This window comes from Magnolia sinica, chromosome 1 (genome assembly GCF_029962835.1).
Source record: "Magnolia sinica isolate HGM2019 chromosome 1, MsV1, whole genome shotgun sequence".
Taxonomy (NCBI): domain Eukaryota; kingdom Viridiplantae; phylum Streptophyta; class Magnoliopsida; order Magnoliales; family Magnoliaceae; genus Magnolia; species Magnolia sinica.
In genome coordinates, this window is record NC_080573.1 from 108,541,600 (window position 1) to 108,562,257 (window position 20,658).

The 20,658-nt window shown below is 38.5% G+C and overlaps 1 protein-coding gene across 1 annotated transcript in view; it reads left to right on the forward strand.

Annotated features, from left to right (window-relative positions):
• LOC131253478 (uncharacterized) overlaps positions 1-20,658 on the forward strand; it is a 67,070-nt gene that overhangs the window by 18,389 nt on the left and 28,023 nt on the right. Inside the window, exons 2-5 of the mRNA XM_058254486.1 lie at positions 2,862-2,971; positions 13,707-13,776; positions 13,958-14,102; positions 14,290-14,427. Of these exons, the coding sequence (XP_058110469.1) occupies positions 2,862-2,971; positions 13,707-13,776; positions 13,958-14,102; positions 14,290-14,427 (463 nt within the window). The remainder of the gene's footprint in view (positions 1-2,861; positions 2,972-13,706; positions 13,777-13,957; positions 14,103-14,289; positions 14,428-20,658) is intronic.

Consider the following 20,658-nt stretch of genomic DNA (forward strand, 5'->3'; position numbering starts at 1 on the left):
CTCCTTCCTTAACAACCACTGCCATGACCATGACCATTGAGCAAATTTTGGCTTGTCTGGATGTAGATAGTGTAAGTTTATAGTTTATTCGTAGTTAAAAAAAGTTGCTCTTTGCATTATTGTAATTTGAATGCATATCATTGAATCTTATATACCAATTCATGTAGACACCTTGTTCATGAAAATTTGGCAAGCCTGCTTGCAGTTCTTGCAGACACAGTCCAATCAGAAATTTCTCTTTCTTTGCAGAAATAAGAAAAGTAAGGAAGAATATTGGGAAGGACATGTTGAGAAGACTTGATGCTCCCATATCCACCTACCCTAAGGGTGATCAGTACGACAACACAACAATCCCTTCTAGTGAGAGTGATATGTGGGAGTTTTATGGAGAGTGTAACATTTTGAGACATGTAGAGCTTGCTATTTTAGACTCAATACCGCCGATGGCCTTTTCCCTCTGAAAACTGATAAAAAAAACCATCATGCAGAGTCATATCCGTTGTTTGTCTGCTACCTTGGGATGAATGGACAAACCACATGTAACAGAATACTTGTTCCTAAATGAAGATATTCCAAGATGTATAAAATACAGTTGTTTTATTTCTATATTTTAGTTGATACAGAAACATATTTGAACTCTTTAATACTATAATACATACATATATATATATATAAAACAATTTTTAGATGCTTCCACCAAATTTCTTTTCTTTTGAGAATCTCTGCTTCCTTGCTTGCACTCGAAGCTGGTCAGATCTTGCTCCGGTTTCATGCAATTCATCATCATCTAAGCCTTATCCCAATTAATTGGGGTTGGCTACATGAATCCTTTTCTGCCATTCCTTTCTATCAAGAGACATAACTTCAGTTAGACCAAAGGTCATTAAGTCTTTTCTTACTACCTCCACCGACGTTGTTTGGGGCCTGCTTTGTCCTTTTAGAGTGTCCAACTTGTGCCAACTCACTCCTAACAAGCATAGTTCTTGGTCTCTGTTGGACATGACCAAACCATCTAAGTCTACTTTCCCTTATCTTATTACCTATTGATGTTATGCAAAGTTCCCTCAAATTTATTCATTTCTAATTCTATCATGTCTTGTCTTGCCACCCATCCATCTCAACATACTCGTTTTAGGAATACTTGTCCTATTAACATGTTGTTCCTCAACCGCCCAACATTTTAGCTCTTAAAGCTGGTTGGTCTTATGGCTATCTTATAAAATTTCCAATTCACTTTGAGTGGTATATGATGATCACATAAAACTCCATAGGCACTTCTCCATTTCTTACACCCTCCTTGAATTCTATGGGCAACATTGTACTCCATCGCTCCACTTTCATGAATTATGGACCTAAGCTATCAAAAGTCGTAATTTTGGGAAACTTCTTGGTCAATAATCTTAACTATTTCCTCATCCCCATTCCTATTTTTACTAAAATTGCACTCCATATACTCTGTTTTAGTCAATATGAAATGCTTTAGATTCTAAAGCACCCCTCCATAAATCTAGCTCTGTGTTTACTCCCTCCCTCATCTTGTCAATCAAAACTACGTCATGCAAACAACATACACCATGAGATCTCTTCTTGCAAATGCCTTCTTAACTTGTCCATAACCAATGTGATTAAGTCTCTCCTCTCTCTCTCTCTCTCTCTCTCTCTCTCTCTCTCTCTCTTCTTCTTCTTCTTCTTCTTCTTCTTCTTCTTCTTCTTCTCCTTTTTTTTTCTGGATTTGGCAATGAGGTCAATAATTTGGCCATCAGATTGGAGGACTTCACTATCATATATATATATAGTATGCTTAAAATTCCGCAATAGGGTTCTTTCCTGAAGATATTAATATTATTAAAAAACTTATTTCATATTGATGGAACCCAATAGTTTGGCCATCGGATTTGAAGACTTACATATTTGGGAATGAATCCACTAGCCCAGTTCCATATTTGGGACTCAACCCCCTTTTAACATATTGGTTTAAATCCATCAGATTCGACATTGGGAATGGGCCTAATAGTCTGGCCATCAGATTTTAGGACCTCGACTATGATTGCAGTAGCAATTTGTTGGTAATCTCTTAAGGATTTCGATTATTGGGTGCATCAAACTTGTACCTGTACTTTATGTTTTTCCGAGGAAAAGAAAAAGGATTCTTACCTTTTAATTATGATTCTTGAGTCACACACCAGATATTTGGGAATGAGCCTGAATGCATGCATATGTGTGTGCGTCCGCATGTCCTGTTCACTATCCTATGTGTGAAACCCTAAGATCTGTTTGAAACCCTAAGATCGTACCTTTTAATATATTGGTTTGAAACTTCCAAGTTCCAATTTTAAAGCTGGTAATGAGGTTTTCTTTTGAAGATATTACTAACAAACTCTTTTTCATTTTGAACTTTGAAGGAGCTCGATAATTTGGCCATTGGATTTGAGGACCTCCATATTTGGGAATGAGCTCAATTGTCAAGTTGGTACCTTTTGATATATTGGTTTCATCATCATCATTTCATATGGGAACGATCCAATAGTTTGGTTGCCAGATTTGAGGACTTCGTATGTAGGCTATAGAACTTAGGGTAGCTCTGTGGTGGTTGTTTCTTAACAAGCATCTTGAGTTCTATGATTTTGTTCACTGGGTGCATATAATGTGTACCTGTACTTGTGTGTTTTGCTGAGGAGACAAAATGATCCTTACTTTTAATCATGATTCTTAAGTTATATTCTTATATACATCCTGTTCGTTATCATATCTGTGATATATCTAAAAATTCCTTTCAGATTTTTGTTGAAAGTCTAATATCATAAGCCGGTAATAGGGTTGAATTCCAAAGATATACATAACAAACTTATTTCATATTGAAGGATTGGAAATGCAATGGAAGAGCTTATGTAGCCTACCGTAACTACATCCGCAGACCAAGAAATTGGGAAACTTTGGTTATACCAAGCCAGCCAAGCACACCAGGACACAGGTTAGTGAAATTTTTAGCAGGTGATCACAAATAATTTGAAGTTATTTCCATAATTGTACTTGAATTAGCTAAATCAAATCCTTTTCTTTTCTTGTTAATGATTGGAAATCCACAAGCAAAGTAGCACTTGACAAGTGATAAGAAAAACCTCGACATTGGGTCATACTACATCTTTATGTAAAGCTGATGATTTTATAAAACCCTAGAAGCTTATGCTTAGAACTAAAGCCGATGATAACATTAGCATACTGCAAGAAAGATGAACGATTAAAAGCATCTCTCTCAAAGAAATATTCCTATGCGATGCTCTAATTATCTCTTTCCATTTTGGAAGAAAAAGCATGGACTCAAATTCACTAGTCTCCCTCTCCCTCCCTCCATTTTGGAAGAAAAAGCAAGAACTCAAATCCATGGGTCCCCCTCCTTCTCTGCTACGAGTGAAAGCATATCTCGTAAAGAAATATCCCTGTGTCAAGTTCTAATCTCCTCTCTCGATTTTGGAAGAAAAAGCAAGAACTCAAATCCATTGGTCCCTCTCCATTTTGGAGGAAAAAGCAAGAACTTGAATCCATTAGTCTTCCTTCCTCACCTAGACCATTGACCTGGTTGGTCTTGTTGTGGATGGATATGTGTCTTGGGTGATCTAGACAGTTGAGGTGATGTTCTCATTAGATCAATGGCCTCTATCATATTGTGCCATCACATCAATGGCCTATCATTTAATTTAATTTTTTAATCCAGCACACCGAATCATGACACACATGATGGGTACTGTACCTAATGAAAAATACGGATCTTACATAAAGATGATAATGCAAGACAATTAACCACTTGCTCTAAAAGCTCGAACTGATAGAGCATGGCGAATCAATCCCTTTATCTCATAGCCAAAGCCCCACATCGAATGGGTTAGGACCTCGGCCGAACCCCCCTCGTGGGCCCCACATAACATGGGTATCGCCTCATACGAGCCGCCCACCTCACACGGGCTGCCCACCCCGAGTGTGCCCCTGCATCCCATAGGCAACCTCACTCGAGCCTGGTGTGAAAATGCCCCTACATTAATCACCCTTGCTGAGGAATCTCGAACACAAGACCTCCTGCTCTGATACCACTTTGATACATGACAATTAACCACTTGCTTTAAAAGCTTGAATTGATAGAGCATGGCGAATCAATCTCTTTATCTCATAGCCTAGTCCCCACATCGCATGGGTTAGGACCTCGGCCAAACCCCCCTCGTGGGCCCAACATCACACGAGTCACCCGCATCACACGGGTGGGGCCCGCCTCACACAAGGCATCCCACAGGCAACCCCACTCGAGCCCTGTGTGAAAATGTCCCTGCATTAATCACCTTCGGTGAGGCATCTCGAACATGAGACCTCCCGCTTTGATACCACTTTGATGCAGAACAATTAAGCACTTCCTCTAAAAGCTTGAACTGATAGAGCATGGCGAATCAATCCATTTATCTTATAGCTTAGGCCCCACATTGCATGGGTTAGGACCTCGGCCGAACCCCCCTCGTGGGCTCCACATCACATGGGTGCCACCTCACACGAGCCACCCACCCCACACGGGTGGGGCCTGTCTCACATGGGCTGCCCGCCCTGAGTGTGCCCTTGCATCCCACAGGCAACCCATCTCGAGCTCGGTGTGAAAATGCCCCTGCATTAGATGAGCATCTATTTTACATCACAAATGGTTGGGCTTGGGCTTATTGGTTTTGGTGCACCACAGGCTTGGGCCATGCTAGGGCCCTAGTTAAGCTTTACGGATCAGGCTTGGACATACCTTGGCCTAAACATGTTGCTAATCAAAGATACACTCAAATCAAGGATAAACTGAGCCTAAAATATCGTATCATATCTTCATTCCTAACACAGGTCACTTTCGAGCAAGCTTCTATTAGAGTGGTCCGATCAAAGCCTTTGCCTACTCTAACTTAGGCACAATCTCTTGGGGAATCTTGCCTCTCATGGGTCCATCTCACCCTAGGCTATTTCAGTCACTCACCAAAAGACACCCACCATCATTGGCATCAACATTGCAGCTCCAAATAGGCTATTAGAGAAATGTCTAGACACCAAATGTCTGTAAATGATTGGTCACCCAATAAATGCTTCCCAACCACCAATAAAGAGCAAGCTGAGTTGTCCTCATGAGACTGAGTGCCTTGCATCCAATATCACATGACTAAATTTCTAATGTAGCTTCCAACTCCCTGCCTGCAACTTTGTTTTTGTTGTCCCTAGATAGTTCGTCCTCCCAACACCCATTTCTCATTGTATTATTATTATTATTTTTTTACACACGCACACGCACCCCACACACACACGCTTACACATGCACACACACCCCACACACGCACGCCGTGGGATTTCACTACCGGTGGGTACTCGAACCCTTGACCTGGTGTTGAAACTCCTGGGAGTCTACCACCCGGGTAAGAGTAAGGACCCCATTTCTCATTGTATTTTAGGATTCAATTGTGTTTGCGTATTAACAATACCCACTTCTTACTTTTTTCATTTTGAGTTCTTGTTGTAGAGCCTGCAAGCTTCTACACTTTCCCCCCCTTCTGGTGATATCACCCTATACAACCATTGTGGGCTTAGGCATGGATGTGGGAACAAACACACCCACTTGTTATAGTAACCTGCTCAGGCAGAAGTGTTTATTTTCCAACCTTTTTTTTTTCATCTCTTCTTGACCCCTCAATCTCCTCTAGCACACATGTTTACTGCAGATGTAGGCCAGCACTGAATGGAATTGACAGTGACTACCATGGTTAACAGCATCTGATTAGTTTCATTTTTCAGCATGTGCTCCTTTTGCCAAGGAGCCCCACAATTTGGACAGTCTGGAAATATATGCATGCTGTGGACGAGTCATCACTAGAATGGAAGCAAACACACATCAGTCTAGCCCCTAATAACATAGTTAGAAGCTAAAAATATTACAAATTGCTTCATTCTGTAAAACTAAAAGTTAATATCATGGAAAATACATTCTAAGAACATAAACAAATCTGAATGATATGTACACCTGTATTCTGGTCATCAACTTTGAGAATTACCTCATAGACCTTTTCTCCATAACCATTTGTGTTACTCGGCCTAGCAGTCCATATGCCAAAGAACTGTAGAGGACAGCACACCATAGCAGCCAATGACTTGCTAGATTGGATTGGTGATGGCTACCAGGTCTCCAATGGCTTTACATTCCAAAAAGAGCTTATAACATGACTGCAGAAGGGGATTGCCTGGCCATGCACTTTGGTTATGAAATTGCAGTGTTTTTTTCATATGTGACACTTCGTTCTACAGCCAAAAGGCCCTGCAAGAGCCAACTGCTCCCGTCACTCCCTTTCCTTTTGCATGAATTTTTATTTTATTTATTTATTTTTTGTGTCAAAAGCGATACTTTTATTAAGAAATGGCCGAAGCCAAAAGAATTACAAATCAGACCAAGAAAGAGGAAACAAAAACTTTCACTTAATACATTTGACGTTATTGCCCACTTCATTACATTTAATTTTGCCCAATTGAACATCTCCGAGATCTTCTCACCCCGATTCCTAAAAGAGTGACTATTCCTTTCCTCTCATATCAATCACAAACTATCTGACATCCCCATTCTCCATATCGATCTCTCTAATGATATATTCTTGAACATTTGACTCCCCTTTTGGTTTTATCAAACAAGGTAATGCTCTTTAATCTTTCCAGCATGCTAAATTTTATGAAACTTTGTGTTTGCGAAGCTTTTTCGTAAGACTTTTTACAATTTTCTTTATGCATATATAGTACTTAGAATAGAAGAAAATTGTTGCAATTACAGCATGTTTCAGTTAAACACATCCTTCAGGTATCCTCATTGTTATTGTGTTGTGTCTAACACTACATATTGAGCAGGCCTAGGACTGATTCCTAGCTTTTTCACTAGGCTGAATGTTTCATGCTATTGATGTTTCCATATCTTGCATGTACTTGAGAACACCAGAACTTTATCTGGAAAGCACTATCATAGTGTTGTTGTGAAAATGCATACTGGAGTTTGTTTCTAGATTTGATGCAGGACATGAAATTCAAGTATGATGCGCAAGAATTTAGGCTTAGATCATACCAATTCAGAAACAATTACACAAATTCCACATCCCACATGATAGTCCAAACATTCAATGAAAGGGGAATCTATGTGGGTCCAGGCCAAAACAGGCTAGGGCTGGACCAATAAAAATTATAAGCCAAACGATGTCAAAGGAAAATAGAAATCAACTACACATGCATAAGAATCAGTCCCTAATCCAAGGGATTCCCCAATTTCAATTCAAGGAACCCTAGAGTGAAAAAAATGGGCAAATAAATTAGGGCTAATGCAAACTAAGGCTAGGGTTTAGGAAATAGGAATGAAAAGAGGAAAACCGGAGGAAAACCTGACCCGGAGAAAGCTCCTGAGTGCAGATGGTGACCCGGAGCTGACGCACGTGCGTGGGTGGGCTGGCTGCATGTGTGATGGAAGCCCGCCTCCCCAAAGTGACACCTAAGCCTTAGTCAGCTGGGGGAGACTTCCAATCCCTCCAAGTTTGACGACAATCCGACGTAAGGTGAAGGCGTAGTGCTCCGCCGAAGTTTCAGCTCTCTTACAAGTCCAGATTTTGGAAACTGGCTATAGGGGGATGAATAGCTACAAAAGTTGGAAAATTCAAAGCAATAATAATGATAGAAGATGAGAGATATGGATGGAAGAAGGTAGGAGCGGATGAGGATAGATGTGGCTTCGCACTATGATAGTTAGCCCTTCGAAGAAGAGAGGGCTTCGTACCCACTTTTGAATACTTCCACAACTCATGAAGAGAGTAGAAAAATAAAGTAGGAATTTTTATTAAACTTGAATGAATGAAAAGAACTACCAGGGGTGCCTATTTATAGGGAAAATCCTATACCCCAAAAACTCGCACCATGTGCACAACCTATTACTTGGTGATGAAGTAAGCTAAAATAAAAACCAAACATAGAAATCTAAAGCGTTCACGATGTTCTAAATAATAACAATAAGCAAAACCTAAAATATGAAATCAATCCGACGAGTGGGCCACAATCATGAGACCCCATGATGGTCTTTTCTTGACTATCGGGCCCACTTTTTTGAACCAAAACTTGTCTTCTAGCTAGGAGGCCCTCCCTGCACGTTGTCATCGAGCCAGATCGATGGTGGGGTCATCCTTCTGCGTACCTACATGCGTAGGGGTGGTGGTGTGGGTGTGCTTGTGCGTATGATGTCCCCATCAATTCTCCCCGGCTGCGAAGATTTCGTTACTGGAGAAATAAAACTCCTAAACCGATTCAGGATGTTAGGATCAAGTCTCTGAAGCTCCTCCTCAGTGAGCCACGTGCTGTCTGAAGATGAGCGTGACTTCCATTTAACCAGGTACTTCTGAAACCCGCCGTCCGACGTGGATATTATCTGATGGTCCAGAATATTCTATATTTCCTCTTTAGGTGTGGGAAGGGTAGGTATGTGAGGTAGAGGCTGAGAAAATGGGTCGGGAAGGGTATGTATGGGACGTAGTAGCTGGGAAGATAGGTCAGGACAGGTAGGTATGGGAGGTAGAGACTGAGAAAATGGGTCGGGATGGGTAGGTATGTGAGGTAGAGGTTGAAAAAATGGGTCGGGAGGGGTAGGTATGGGATATAGTAGTTGAGAAGATGGGTCGGGACGGATAGGTATGGGAGGTAGAGGTTGGAAAAATGGGTCAGGAGAGAGCCATTGATTAAGGGAAAGGTTTGATAAATCAGGATGGTTAGGCAAAAAGCTGGACAATGCATCAATGACCCCTTGAAATGCAATTAGATCCTCCACATTGAATGTGGAACTAATTCCCATGGAGGGTGGAAGATTTGCCACATACGCATTGAGACCGTTTTGTTTTATAATTTTGACGGGTCTAACGCTATGCGCGTGTAACTTACGAACGGACCCCGGAGGATACTGCTCGGGCCTGATGCGGACCATCACCGAGTCATTTACATTGAATTCCTTGAAACATTTATACTGGTTTGCAGAAAATTTGTAATGTTCATTACTAGTAGCGATCTTCTGCCTGATTTCTTGATGCCATGAATGAATGTGATGCACAAAAGACTCTGCAGGCTCTAACGGCCGATGGGACAGTGACATAGGCACAAGATCAATAGGTTTCTTAGGTTTATAACAAGTAACGACTTCATAAGGACTGAGACCTGTGGACCTATCGACGGAACTATTAAACGCAAACTCAGCTGTAGGTATTACGGTCTCCCATGTTCTGGTGTTCTCTATATCCCTCTTAGGGTGAAACTCATCCAGTAGATCATCAGGAAAGACATCATGAAACTCATCCACTACCGGAATGGCCTCAGTAGGTAACTCTACACTAGCCTCTGGTGCACTCTTTCTAGCCACGAGGCCACACATGTTGTACCCCTCAAAATTATGTTCTTGATGTCCCTCATGGGGTGGGGGTACAGGTGCACGCCCATGACTGATTCTTTGGCCACCTCCATTCATTGGTTTATCCTCTTAGCCACCTGCCTGAGATTGGCCATCTTCCCTAATGGTGGGGTTTGTCCTGAGGGAGGCCTCTATTTGGTCAAGGCGTTAATCTACATCTTGTTCCAAGCGCTTACCCCAAGACTCGATCTGCTCGGACAGCTTGTTTAGTAACTCTAGCAGTTGTTCCATGTTTAGTGTAGGGTGCTAGCCAAAACCATGACCCGTACATGTGGGCGTACAACTTGACTCCACCTAAGGACTTTCTACGACGACTATATGGGACTAAATGATCCTATGAGACTCTATATGAGGGAAACTACGCAATGCTACTAAAATCCAACAATATAGTTGTCAAAATAAAGGAATAACAGAAAGTTGCAGCAATGTAAATTGCTAACTTCCTGTTAACAGAAATTTCAGCAACTAATATCAGGGACTATAGACTCCTAAAAGCTACATATGATGAACTGAATGCATGATGGATTCAAACAAGCTAACCCTAAACATGTAATGTATTCCCCTATAAGAACCCTAAGCTTTGATACCAAATTTGATGCAGGACATGAAATTCAAGTATGCTGTGCAAGAATTCAGGCTTAAGATCATACCAATTCAAAAACAATTACACAAATTCCACATCCCACATGATAGTCCAAACATTCAATGAAAGGGGAATCTATGCGGGTCCAAGCCAACACAGGCTAGGGCTGGACCAATAAAAATTATAAGCCAAGCGATGTCAAAGGGAAATAGAAATCAACCACACATGCATAAGAATCAGTCCCTAATCCAAGGGATTCCCAAATTTCAATTCAAGGAACCCTAGAGTGAAAAAAATGGGCAAATAAATTAGGGCTAATACAAACTAAGGCTAGAGTTTAGGAAATAGGAATGAAAAGAGGAAAATCAGAGGAAAACTTGACCCGTAGAAAGCTCCTGCGTGCAGATGGTGACCTGGAGCTGACGCACGTGCGCGGGTGGGCTAGCCACATGTGTGATGGAAGCCCGCTTCCCCAAAGTGACACCAAGGCCTTGGTCGGCTGGGGGAGACCTCCAATCCCTCCAAGTTTGACGACGATCTGATGTAAGGTCGAGGTGTAGTGCTCCGCCGAAGTTTCAGCCCTTCTACAGGTCCAGATTTTGGAAACTGGCTATAGGGGGATGAATAGCTGAAAAAGCTGGAAAATTCAAAGCAATAATAATGATAGAAGATGAGAGATATGGATGAAAGAGGGTAGGGGTGGATGGGGATATATGTGGCTTCACACCATGATAGTTAGCCCTTCGAAGAAGGGAGGGCTTCGCACCCACTTTTGAATTCTTCCACAACTCACGAAGAGAGCAGAAAAATAAAGTGGAAATTTTTATTAAACTTGAATGAATGAAAAGAACTACAAGGGGTGCCTATTTATAGGAAAAATCCTATACCCCAAAAACTCGCACCATGTGCGCAACCTATTACTTGGCGATGAAGTAAACTAAAATAAAAACCAAACAAAGAAATCTAAAGCGTTTATGATGTTCTAAATAATAACAATAAGCAAAACTTAAAATATAAAATCAATCTGACGAGTGAGCCACAATCATGAGATCCCATGATGGGCTTTTCTTGATTATCGGGCCCACTTTTTTGAAACAAAACTTGTCTTCTAGCTAGGAAGCCCTCCCTGGATGTCGTCATCGAGCCAGATCGATGGTGGGGTCATCCTTCTGCGTACGTACGTGCGTAGGCATGGTGGTGTGCGTGCCTGTGTGCGCATGATGTCCCCATCAAGATTATTATTATTATTATTATTATTTTTGGAAAGGTAACGGCGTAAAAGTCTCGAAACAGTTACAAACCAGATAAGAATCACCAAGCCCTTTGGTCAAACTCCTTAATACAAGAAACCCATCCAATTTCATCCATCTTACCCTCTTATAAACATCCGCCTCTGTCCCACTTTTATTTTGAAAGCATCAATTGTTTTTCTACCCCCAAATAGCTGAAATAACAGCCATCAAAACTAACCTCCAGGCGACTTCCTCTTTCTTCCCCCCATCCCCTGGCACCCAAGATTACTGAAGCCATTCCAAAGAGTGGTTCCTGCACCTTTCGTGTGTGAACATGCAATAGATAAAACAAGTGATTCACCAATTTCACCCCCCTTAGGCACAACACAACAATTGTTTGTTCTAGATTCACCAAGTTAGATGCAAAACATACTATTTGAGGGATGAATTTTACTTCATGCATAAATGCTTCCTCTAAACCTGTTGCCTATAGTTATGATTGACGTTTTGTGTATCAATATCACACTTGTTTCTCACCCTTAGGATATGGACAATGTTCCAAATACTGGTGATCAATAATATCGCCGATATTATCAATTTCTTTGGGTTAGCGATATCTAAACCCCAAGTAATATAGAAAATTCCAAATACCGCTGATAATTCCGTTATTATTTGCGGTATTTGGCAATACCAACAATATTTTGGTCTCTGTCTCTCTGAATAGTGTCAAATTTACCTTGTATTGACCACACAAGCAATAAAGTTACCAGGGATGCGTTTGTAAAAAGCCAGAAATTCGTGAGAAAGTTGGGAAAAATACCAAAATTGAAAAATCATCATTTTTGGTAGGATTTCTTTTTGGGATTTTGTTCCTTAAGTGATTTCGATCACTCCTTTTGGTTTTAGTTGCATCAAAGCTTGCATTTGGGGGGGAAATCTTGACTCAAAGCATAGACAAGCCAGAATTCAAAGGTGACAAAAAATTTGTAGGAATTTGTTTTTTTTTTTTTTAAAAAAAAATAATAATTTTTTTATAATAAAGTTTTTCAAATGTTAGCATGGATTGCATGTCTATTGATGATTCTCATGCACTGACATCGATTTATGGCAAATAGATCAACATTTGAGTGGTTGAATGGTGGGGGAACTGGAAAAATCCTAATTCTCATTTTTTACCCCTAAAATTGAGAATGGCTGTTTTATGCTTGCATTATATGGTATTTGCATGATATGAACTCATTTTGGATATACTTACACTGCCTTTTTTTTTTTTTTTTTTGCAACAACACATGGTTTGGGCCCCTTTAAAATGAAAATTTATTATGTATGGTTTTTTTTTTTTTTTTGCAATATTTTGATTCTTAAATGTGTAAATATGTGTCTTTTAACATTTCCTGAAGTTTCACTAAAAAATTCCACATTTTCCCAATGTTTTCCTCAGTAAGCGATATTTTTCCGAGTATCGGTGATATCTATGAATGTTTCCGTATCTCTGGTCATGGATACATGTAAAGATCTTGATACTCTGAACACTGGTCATACAGAAACATATCAGTATCAAATATGTATCAGGAAATGTATCATAGTCTTAAGGGGAGCATAGGGAAAATGATGAAATTTTCAACTGAACTTCCAAGGTTAAAAGACAGCTGATTACACACTTAGAACTCAAAACTTAGAAAAAACAAGTATGTGTAATAACTTTTCATTGTATAGGGACCTAAGCTATGCGCTGTCTAACAAAAATAATGTAGTTATATGCAAAATGAGTTCATATCATTAAAATATCATGCAATAAAAGTAAGAAAAAATTTCGCTATTTAATTTAATTTTTTTTCCCTATAATGTCGAGAAAGTGTTGCCAATCCATAGATAAACATATAAGTAAATGTCTATAACTTTTGGACACACTTGCATTTTAAATGGGTGAAAATGGAAGCTCTTCGGATTTTCCCTGTTTCTTCTATATTCCGACCTTTAATTCAAAAATACAGGTCCAAAATCCATGTCTATGCATGCAAAACATGCATGGATATGGATTTCTAACTTCTTTCGGCCCAATCTGTTACAAAGAATCAAATATAAATAGGCAAAAATTGAAAATTTCTTATCGAATGACTACCAGCCCATTTCTGCTCTTGGTTATTAAAGACGAAGCATTGTGCCTAATGCTGCATTATTCTATGACATTTTGACTTAACAGCATTGATTGGTAGTGTCACTTTACATTGCTGATGCAGAACTCCATGTGCACTAATATTGTATGCAAACCACTAAAAGCCTCTACTCTGTCATGTTTTGGTTCTGATCACTAGGTATAATGAATTTTCTATAACTTTGACCGTACTTGTCTCTAAGTGTTCTGCCAATTTATGTTTTGATAAATTCTGACATCAGGGTAATTTACTGGTTGATGCATCAGTGGGCGCTGGGCTGGTACTCCAAGTCCACTCTCTCTTTTGTTTGAGGTGGAAAGCTGGACTTCTAGCAGGGTATGCATGATTTACATGCTCTTAAAATTTTCATTTCGTCTTCTCAGGAGTTAGTTTGTTCTTTAAAATTGCTTGACTTCATGCTTTTAGAAAACAAAGTCCTTGGATTACTAGATTTTAAATGATTCAACATACTGTAGATTTGGTTTTCGTAATCCATAGTAGGCCTCCTCCTTGACAGGATTTGCGAGGTGGCAATCCAGCTCTAAGCCATCGGACAAGTTTCAGCTCAAGTATCAGTGAAGCAGATCGCCCACTTCACTTTGTTGAACCTGCATATTCCTTTGTAGGAATGCATTGCATCTTTGACAATTGCAAAGCTTCAGGTTCTTTTGTTTTTGTTTTTGTTTTTTTTTTTTTTTGTTTTTTTTTAAAATTTTAATTTTTAAATTCTTTTTCAAATAAGCAAGAGCTGGTTCTATCACTCTTTGCTCTTCTCTGATGATCCTTGCTAGAGTGATTAGGTGGTCTTTCCAAGGGAAATGTATTCACTCCTTATTTATTTGATGCCAGTTACAGTCTTGAAATTTGGGCATATGAGATCAGATCTACTTGCATATGGTGCATCTGATGGCAGCTTGACAGTCTGCACTGTGTCTCAACCTCCTTCAGTGTTGCAGCAGTTGAGAGGGCATTCAAAAGATGTCACAGGTTGGATTAGGTCATATTAGTTTGGGAATATTCCACTTATATTTGTAATCAGACTTACTGTAGAAGGACAGTTTTATTGTTAGTGCATTGTTTGCGGACTTAATTGCTTCCTAGATGTTCTAGTTTTACCAAATTGAGATTAAAAAAAGGAGCTTTATTGTTATATGTATCCTTGCGCACTAATATGGCATCCAGAGTAGGTTTATTTCTTGAGAGACATGCATGATATTCTACCATCATGATGTTTCGGCTAAGTTATTCAACGGTTTCTTTTATTGGTGAACAAGGTTTTGAAGATGATCTTGAAATCATTATTTATTTATTTATTTGTCTTTTCAGTAGTTGGTTCTTGAATACTTTGACTTGAATAATTGAAAAATCTAAAGCTCTCCGAGGCTCTGACCAATAACAAGAAAACTCAACCACAAGGTTAACCAACATTGTCATAACCAATGTTTTAAATATCGACAATATTGGCCGATATATCCCACAGTATATCTTGTATCCCACTAGTGCGATATGAAACGCGCAGGTAGTGCCAACTGCCAATATATCCCATATCTTCGATCTAGTGAGCATTTTCAATTTCTTATCCCTTTTTTTTTTAAAAAAAAAAAAAATTATGTTAATCAGCGTCAAATGGTTCCAAATCCAATAGTTCTTCATGTTTGCATGAAAAATCATGGAGTTGGAGCTTTGATTTCGCTATCCATTGGATTTTCATGTTCTCCATGCTTTTTTTTTCGAAAATTTTCTTCAACCAACTGTTAGTTGAGTCTAATTTCGAAGTATTTAGGCGTATTTGATGAAATGATCATCACGTACACTTTGATTTTGAAATTTGAGTGTAGGTGGTCCGATTTGGGGAAAATTGGAGAAAATTCGTAATTTCCCCAATTTCTCCCAAATTGCTTGCAATGTCGCACTCCAAACATGAAATCAAGCATGTATGAGGGCTGATCTACCGATTTGTTAAGTCCTTGTCAATTTTCGAAAAATAAAAATAATTTTTTAATTAAAATTTATTAAAATATTATTATATTTTTCCTGAAATTTCCCTTCAACCAACCGTTAATTGAGACTAATTTCAAAGTATGTAGAAGTGTTTGATGAAATGATCATCATATACACTCTAAATGTTATGCATTCAATTTGAATATGGTTGCATTAGTTCAGTCAGACAATGCATAGCTTAGGACCCTATACAAAGGAAATATATTATGTGCACGTCTTTTTTGAGATGTTATTATTTAAAAATGTGTATTAAGGTCTTTTCTAACAATCCCTGAAGTTTCCGTAAAAAATTCAACCATTTTCCTAATGTTTCCCCATGTTTCCCAAAAAGTGCAATAAATTACCCGATACAAACGATATATCCCATGCGATAACCGATATGTATCCGTATCCCAAGGATGCGATATGTAACGCGATACCAATATTTCGAACACTGATCTTGGCTCGTTGTGGCTTGCCATAGTTTTGTTTCGGCCTCTTAGGTGTCTTAATAAATATAAATTACCTTTTAAAAAAGGACACGCTTCAAGTTGCAAATAATTTACAAATACATGAGAATTTATTCACTTTTACTCAAGCATGTTTCTTTGCTTTGAAAATATCCTCGATACAAATTGAAGCAGACTTCAGTTATAGGGCTATAATCTTCTAAGGCTTTCAATTGAACGAGAGAATTGCAGGAGTGCACTGAGAAGGTCCCTAAAGCTAATAGTCTCCACACAAGCCCATCAGCCTCATTAACCGAGGTTGAAATGCCCTGCAATCGAGCTAAAAGAGCATTTGGACTATCAACCTCGCTACCCCAGGGATACTTCTCCTAAAAGGAGGAGACCGAGATTTAGCTTCATCATTGGAGTTCAAGCAAGACACAACTGTGATATCAACATCAATACTAATTGCTACAAGATCTGAGAAGTCATCAATAAGAGGATTATCCTCGACCCAAGAATCAATCCAAAATCTAAACCTCTGACCATTGCCTAAAGAGAAACTAGATCTTTGGAAGACAGAGGAGGCTGATTTGGTGATAAATTTCCAAATATAAGAGGAATGATATAAAGAAGAACTTTGGTCCACCATCCCAAAGGGAAAGTTCCACCATATTTAGCTGAAATCAGGGATCTCCACAAACCCTCATTGGCAAAACACCACACCCATTTCCCAAGAAGAGAAAAATTGACCACATTTAGGCTCTTTATGCCCACTCCCCCTTGAGAGTAGGGGCAGAAAACCTCCTTCCAATTTAATAATGGGAATTTCTCGAGCAGGATCCACCCTGCCATAGGAATTCCCTTGTGAATATATCAATTTTATCGATGACGGATTTCGGGCATTGAAATAGGGACCTAAAATAGACAGGTAAATTTGACATTTTTGCCTTGATGAGGGTCAATCTTCTTCCGAGGGAAGGAGTTTGCCTCTCCAGGAAGATAGTTTTTGCTCAAACCTTTACATTTTGCCCCAAAGATAAAGCAATGTCTCACCTAAACATAACAACAACCCAAGATGAAAAGTAGGAAGACAAAATAGACAGGTTTTTTTGTCTTCATAATTTTTCAAATTTTGATTTTGATTTTTTTTTTTTTAAATATTAAAAAATGCAACACATCACTCATCAACATCCATCCATAAAAAAAAATTAATACGTTTTTCATGAAATAGTACCATTATATTTAAAAATAAAACAATTTTTTGTTGGCATTTTCAAAATTTTAAATAATTATTTTCCCCTTCCCGATTTTCCCCCAAAATGAAGGATTTGATTCCTACAAATTGAAGAGGAGTGATCAAAATCCACTCCCTAACCAAATCCCCATTTTTTTTTTTCTTAGAAAAAAATAAAACAAATTTTCTATATATATATATATATATATATATATATATATATTTTTGCTACTTACGTTTTCCCCCTTCTCAATTTTCCCCCAAAATGAGGGATTTTATTCACAAAAAACTTGAAGAGGAGTGGTTGAAAATCCACTCTCCAATCAGATCCCTAAAAAAGAATTCGAGAAAAAAAAAAAGAGAACTTTTTTCTGATTTTCACTGTATTTATAGATTTTTTCCCCCCAAACGAGGGATTTGATTCACAGAAATTGAAGAGGATTCGAAATCCACTCCCCAAGCAAGTCCACAACAAAATTTTCATAAGGAAACAAATTCTTTTTTTCAATTACTGCCTCTTTATGGACAGTCACCCCTGTGTTGACCTGTATTAATGGTAATATTGTCGATATAGGAGATGCACGGGAGAATTTACAAATGGCTTGTGGCGATATTTTGGCAATTTTATTGCTCAACGATACAATAGTGATAAATCAGTGATGTTTGGAAAAAGGAGATTCCCGGGGGTTTCAGTATTGCGGGCCTAGTGATACCGATAATAGCACTGATAACATAGATATTGATATTTGGAACACTACTTACAAACACACACTCACAACCCATGGTGCTGCAAGTGAGGCTTAATATATGAATTACCGACCCTTGCAGTCCGGGTAATGATCTCTATAACTCTCCCACCATAAATTTGTTATTATATAGGGAAAATAATTAGTAATATAAGTTAAAGAATATGTTTAAATTAAATAAATTAGGATTCTTAATGTATAATAAAATAAAATGAAAAAAAAAAATTGCTTGGTCCTATATTCTTCTTAATTAATTTGACCATCTGTCTTTAAAATACCGACAACTTTTTTGAACTTGTCCATTTGGTTGTCGATTATGACTCGCTCCCTTGAACTTGGCAATATTCTTTTTATGTACTCGTATAATCCGGTGTTAATCTCCAAATCTGCTTCTAAGTCATCCTTGTATTGAAATCTCGGATTTGTAAAGTATCTGGTCGCGTGTAATGGCGTATGGAACTATATGTTTCATTGCCTGTCGATGATGTTCCAAAAGGTTACATCATACATGTACTTTCTTTCCATCTCCAAGATTCTTTTTCATAGCTTTCTTGGCCCAACCCATGGACGGCCTCTCATTAGTCTATTAATGTCAAGACTTTTGCTAATTAATTCTAATCTTTAAGCATTATTTAATTGATGTCCAAAAGTCTTGATTGGTGAGCACTATGTGATGAACTCTCTTTCCTTGGAACCTTTTACAAATATGCTCTCTTTCCATGCCTTAGACGTAAACATTAATCTTAACCTGACTTTCTGTTCTTGGATAGTCCTCAAAGTGAGGAAACAAGTGGGAAAGCATGTCAAGATGGGTCTTGTGAGGTCACTATTTATAACTTTTCTTTTTAAACTTAAGACACATACATGCTTATAGATGTACACCTTAATCTCCATTGCTTTGGTTACAGTCTCTGCATGGACCGGTGACTTCTCTATATCAGTATGCATAAGGTCAATGTATTGTGCTGCACATGGTGACACAAAAAAGTTGCTGCTTTTTTTCCATATGCATTTGACTGGCCTTCACATAGGTCACTTCATTGTCTGTAATCTGTTGAATCACATTATTCTCTCCAACCTTTCAACTACTGAATTGAGAAGTTAAAATAAATTGTCCACATTCTTGGAAATGTTTGATGTATCAACAGACCTCAAAAAAACTGTATTGACTATTGATTAAAAATTAGCAATAGATATCTGTTGATTGTACATCCTGTTTCACCCACTCCTTGTATGTTTCTAAACTCTTCTCAATGTTTTCCGCTTCCAACTTTAAGATGTGTATATTTGTTACTTCATGATAGCTTTGAAGCATCAACCTGGTTCCGAAAGATGTAACCGGTTCCATCATAGCAAATAAAGTACTTTTAACAAGATTAAAAGAAAGGGTATTTGCATAAAGAAATATAAAAATTGAAAGACACATTTTCTTTATCTCCCTTGTTCCAAATTTGATTTAGAGTGGATTGCTTTCCTGTCCCTCCACCTTTTTTTTTTTGAAAGGTGAGGTGAGAAACACACACACTCTTACACCCCACGCATGCATGGGTTCTTGAACCCATGACCTCAGCGCTGAGACACACAGTGTCTACCACTGAGCCAAGAGTGGATTGCTTTACTGTCCCTCCACCTTCTCTACTTATTAAATATCATTGACTTGTTTCTTTTGCCTCTGCCCTGTTATTGATTTCCCCCCTTGTTGATGTGTATAATTGGAACCAGTCCAGTTATACACAGCTTCTTTCTTTTGTTGCTTCTCTTCATCCATGCTGCTCAATAACTTCTTAAACTTTTCTGCCACATCGCAACTTGGGGACATACCACAAAATTTCTTTGTTTGGCTAGTCGATGTTTCATTCAAAACAGACCTCCTGGATACGACTTTCCACAAAAATTTATATCTAAGATGGAGGTTGTTAGGCTCACTTTAGAGCAATATTCTCTTGTAATGTCATTATCACTTTTCACCTTTACTATCTTAACAACCAAACCCAAAAGATCCAAATGAATGCCTAAAAATGAAAAACATGAAAAGGGAAAAGCATAAGGGATTTTCAAGGAAATTACCTTGAAAATCAAATAAAGCTAAAAGAAAACATTTCTTAAAGATTATACATTCTTTTGTATCTTTTCTTTTAACATATAAACACACAAGATCATATGCAGAAATGAGAAATATATGTGGAGTTTGAGTATTAAAAAACCCCTCATCCTTTCCTTTTTATCTCAGAAGTCGCAGACGACTAATAAGAAGGTTGGACTTTAAATAGTTCTCCCCAAAGTTGCGGCAGGCCCAGGCCTGGATGGTTTCCTATCGTGTTTTTCCAGTCTTTCTGGGATTTCATCAAGGCTTATCTGATGAGTTTCATTGCTGACTTCTTTGAGTTTAATAGGCTGGCTACTGAACTGGGCAACACTTTCATTGCGCTTATTCCTGGAAGGGAAGGGGCTCAGAACATTAAGGATTTTCAGCCTACTAGTTTAAATTGTTTAATTGGCAATCCCTATAAGATTTTGTGTAAAATGTTGTCTCAGAGGCTGAGGATTGTCATCCCTGAGATTGTCTCTCCTTTTCAATATGCTTTCATGGCAGAGAGACAAATCCTTATCCCTGTCCTTGTAGCCAATGAATGTCGGCATTCCCAAGCTAGATCCAAATTGACAGGTATATTGTGCAAGCTAGATCTGGAAAAGGCATACAATCATGTTGATTGGCAACTCCTAGATTATATGCTTGATAGATTGGGATTCAGATTCAAATGGAGAGTTTGGATGAAATCGTGTGCGAGGTTGGTTAAATTTTCCA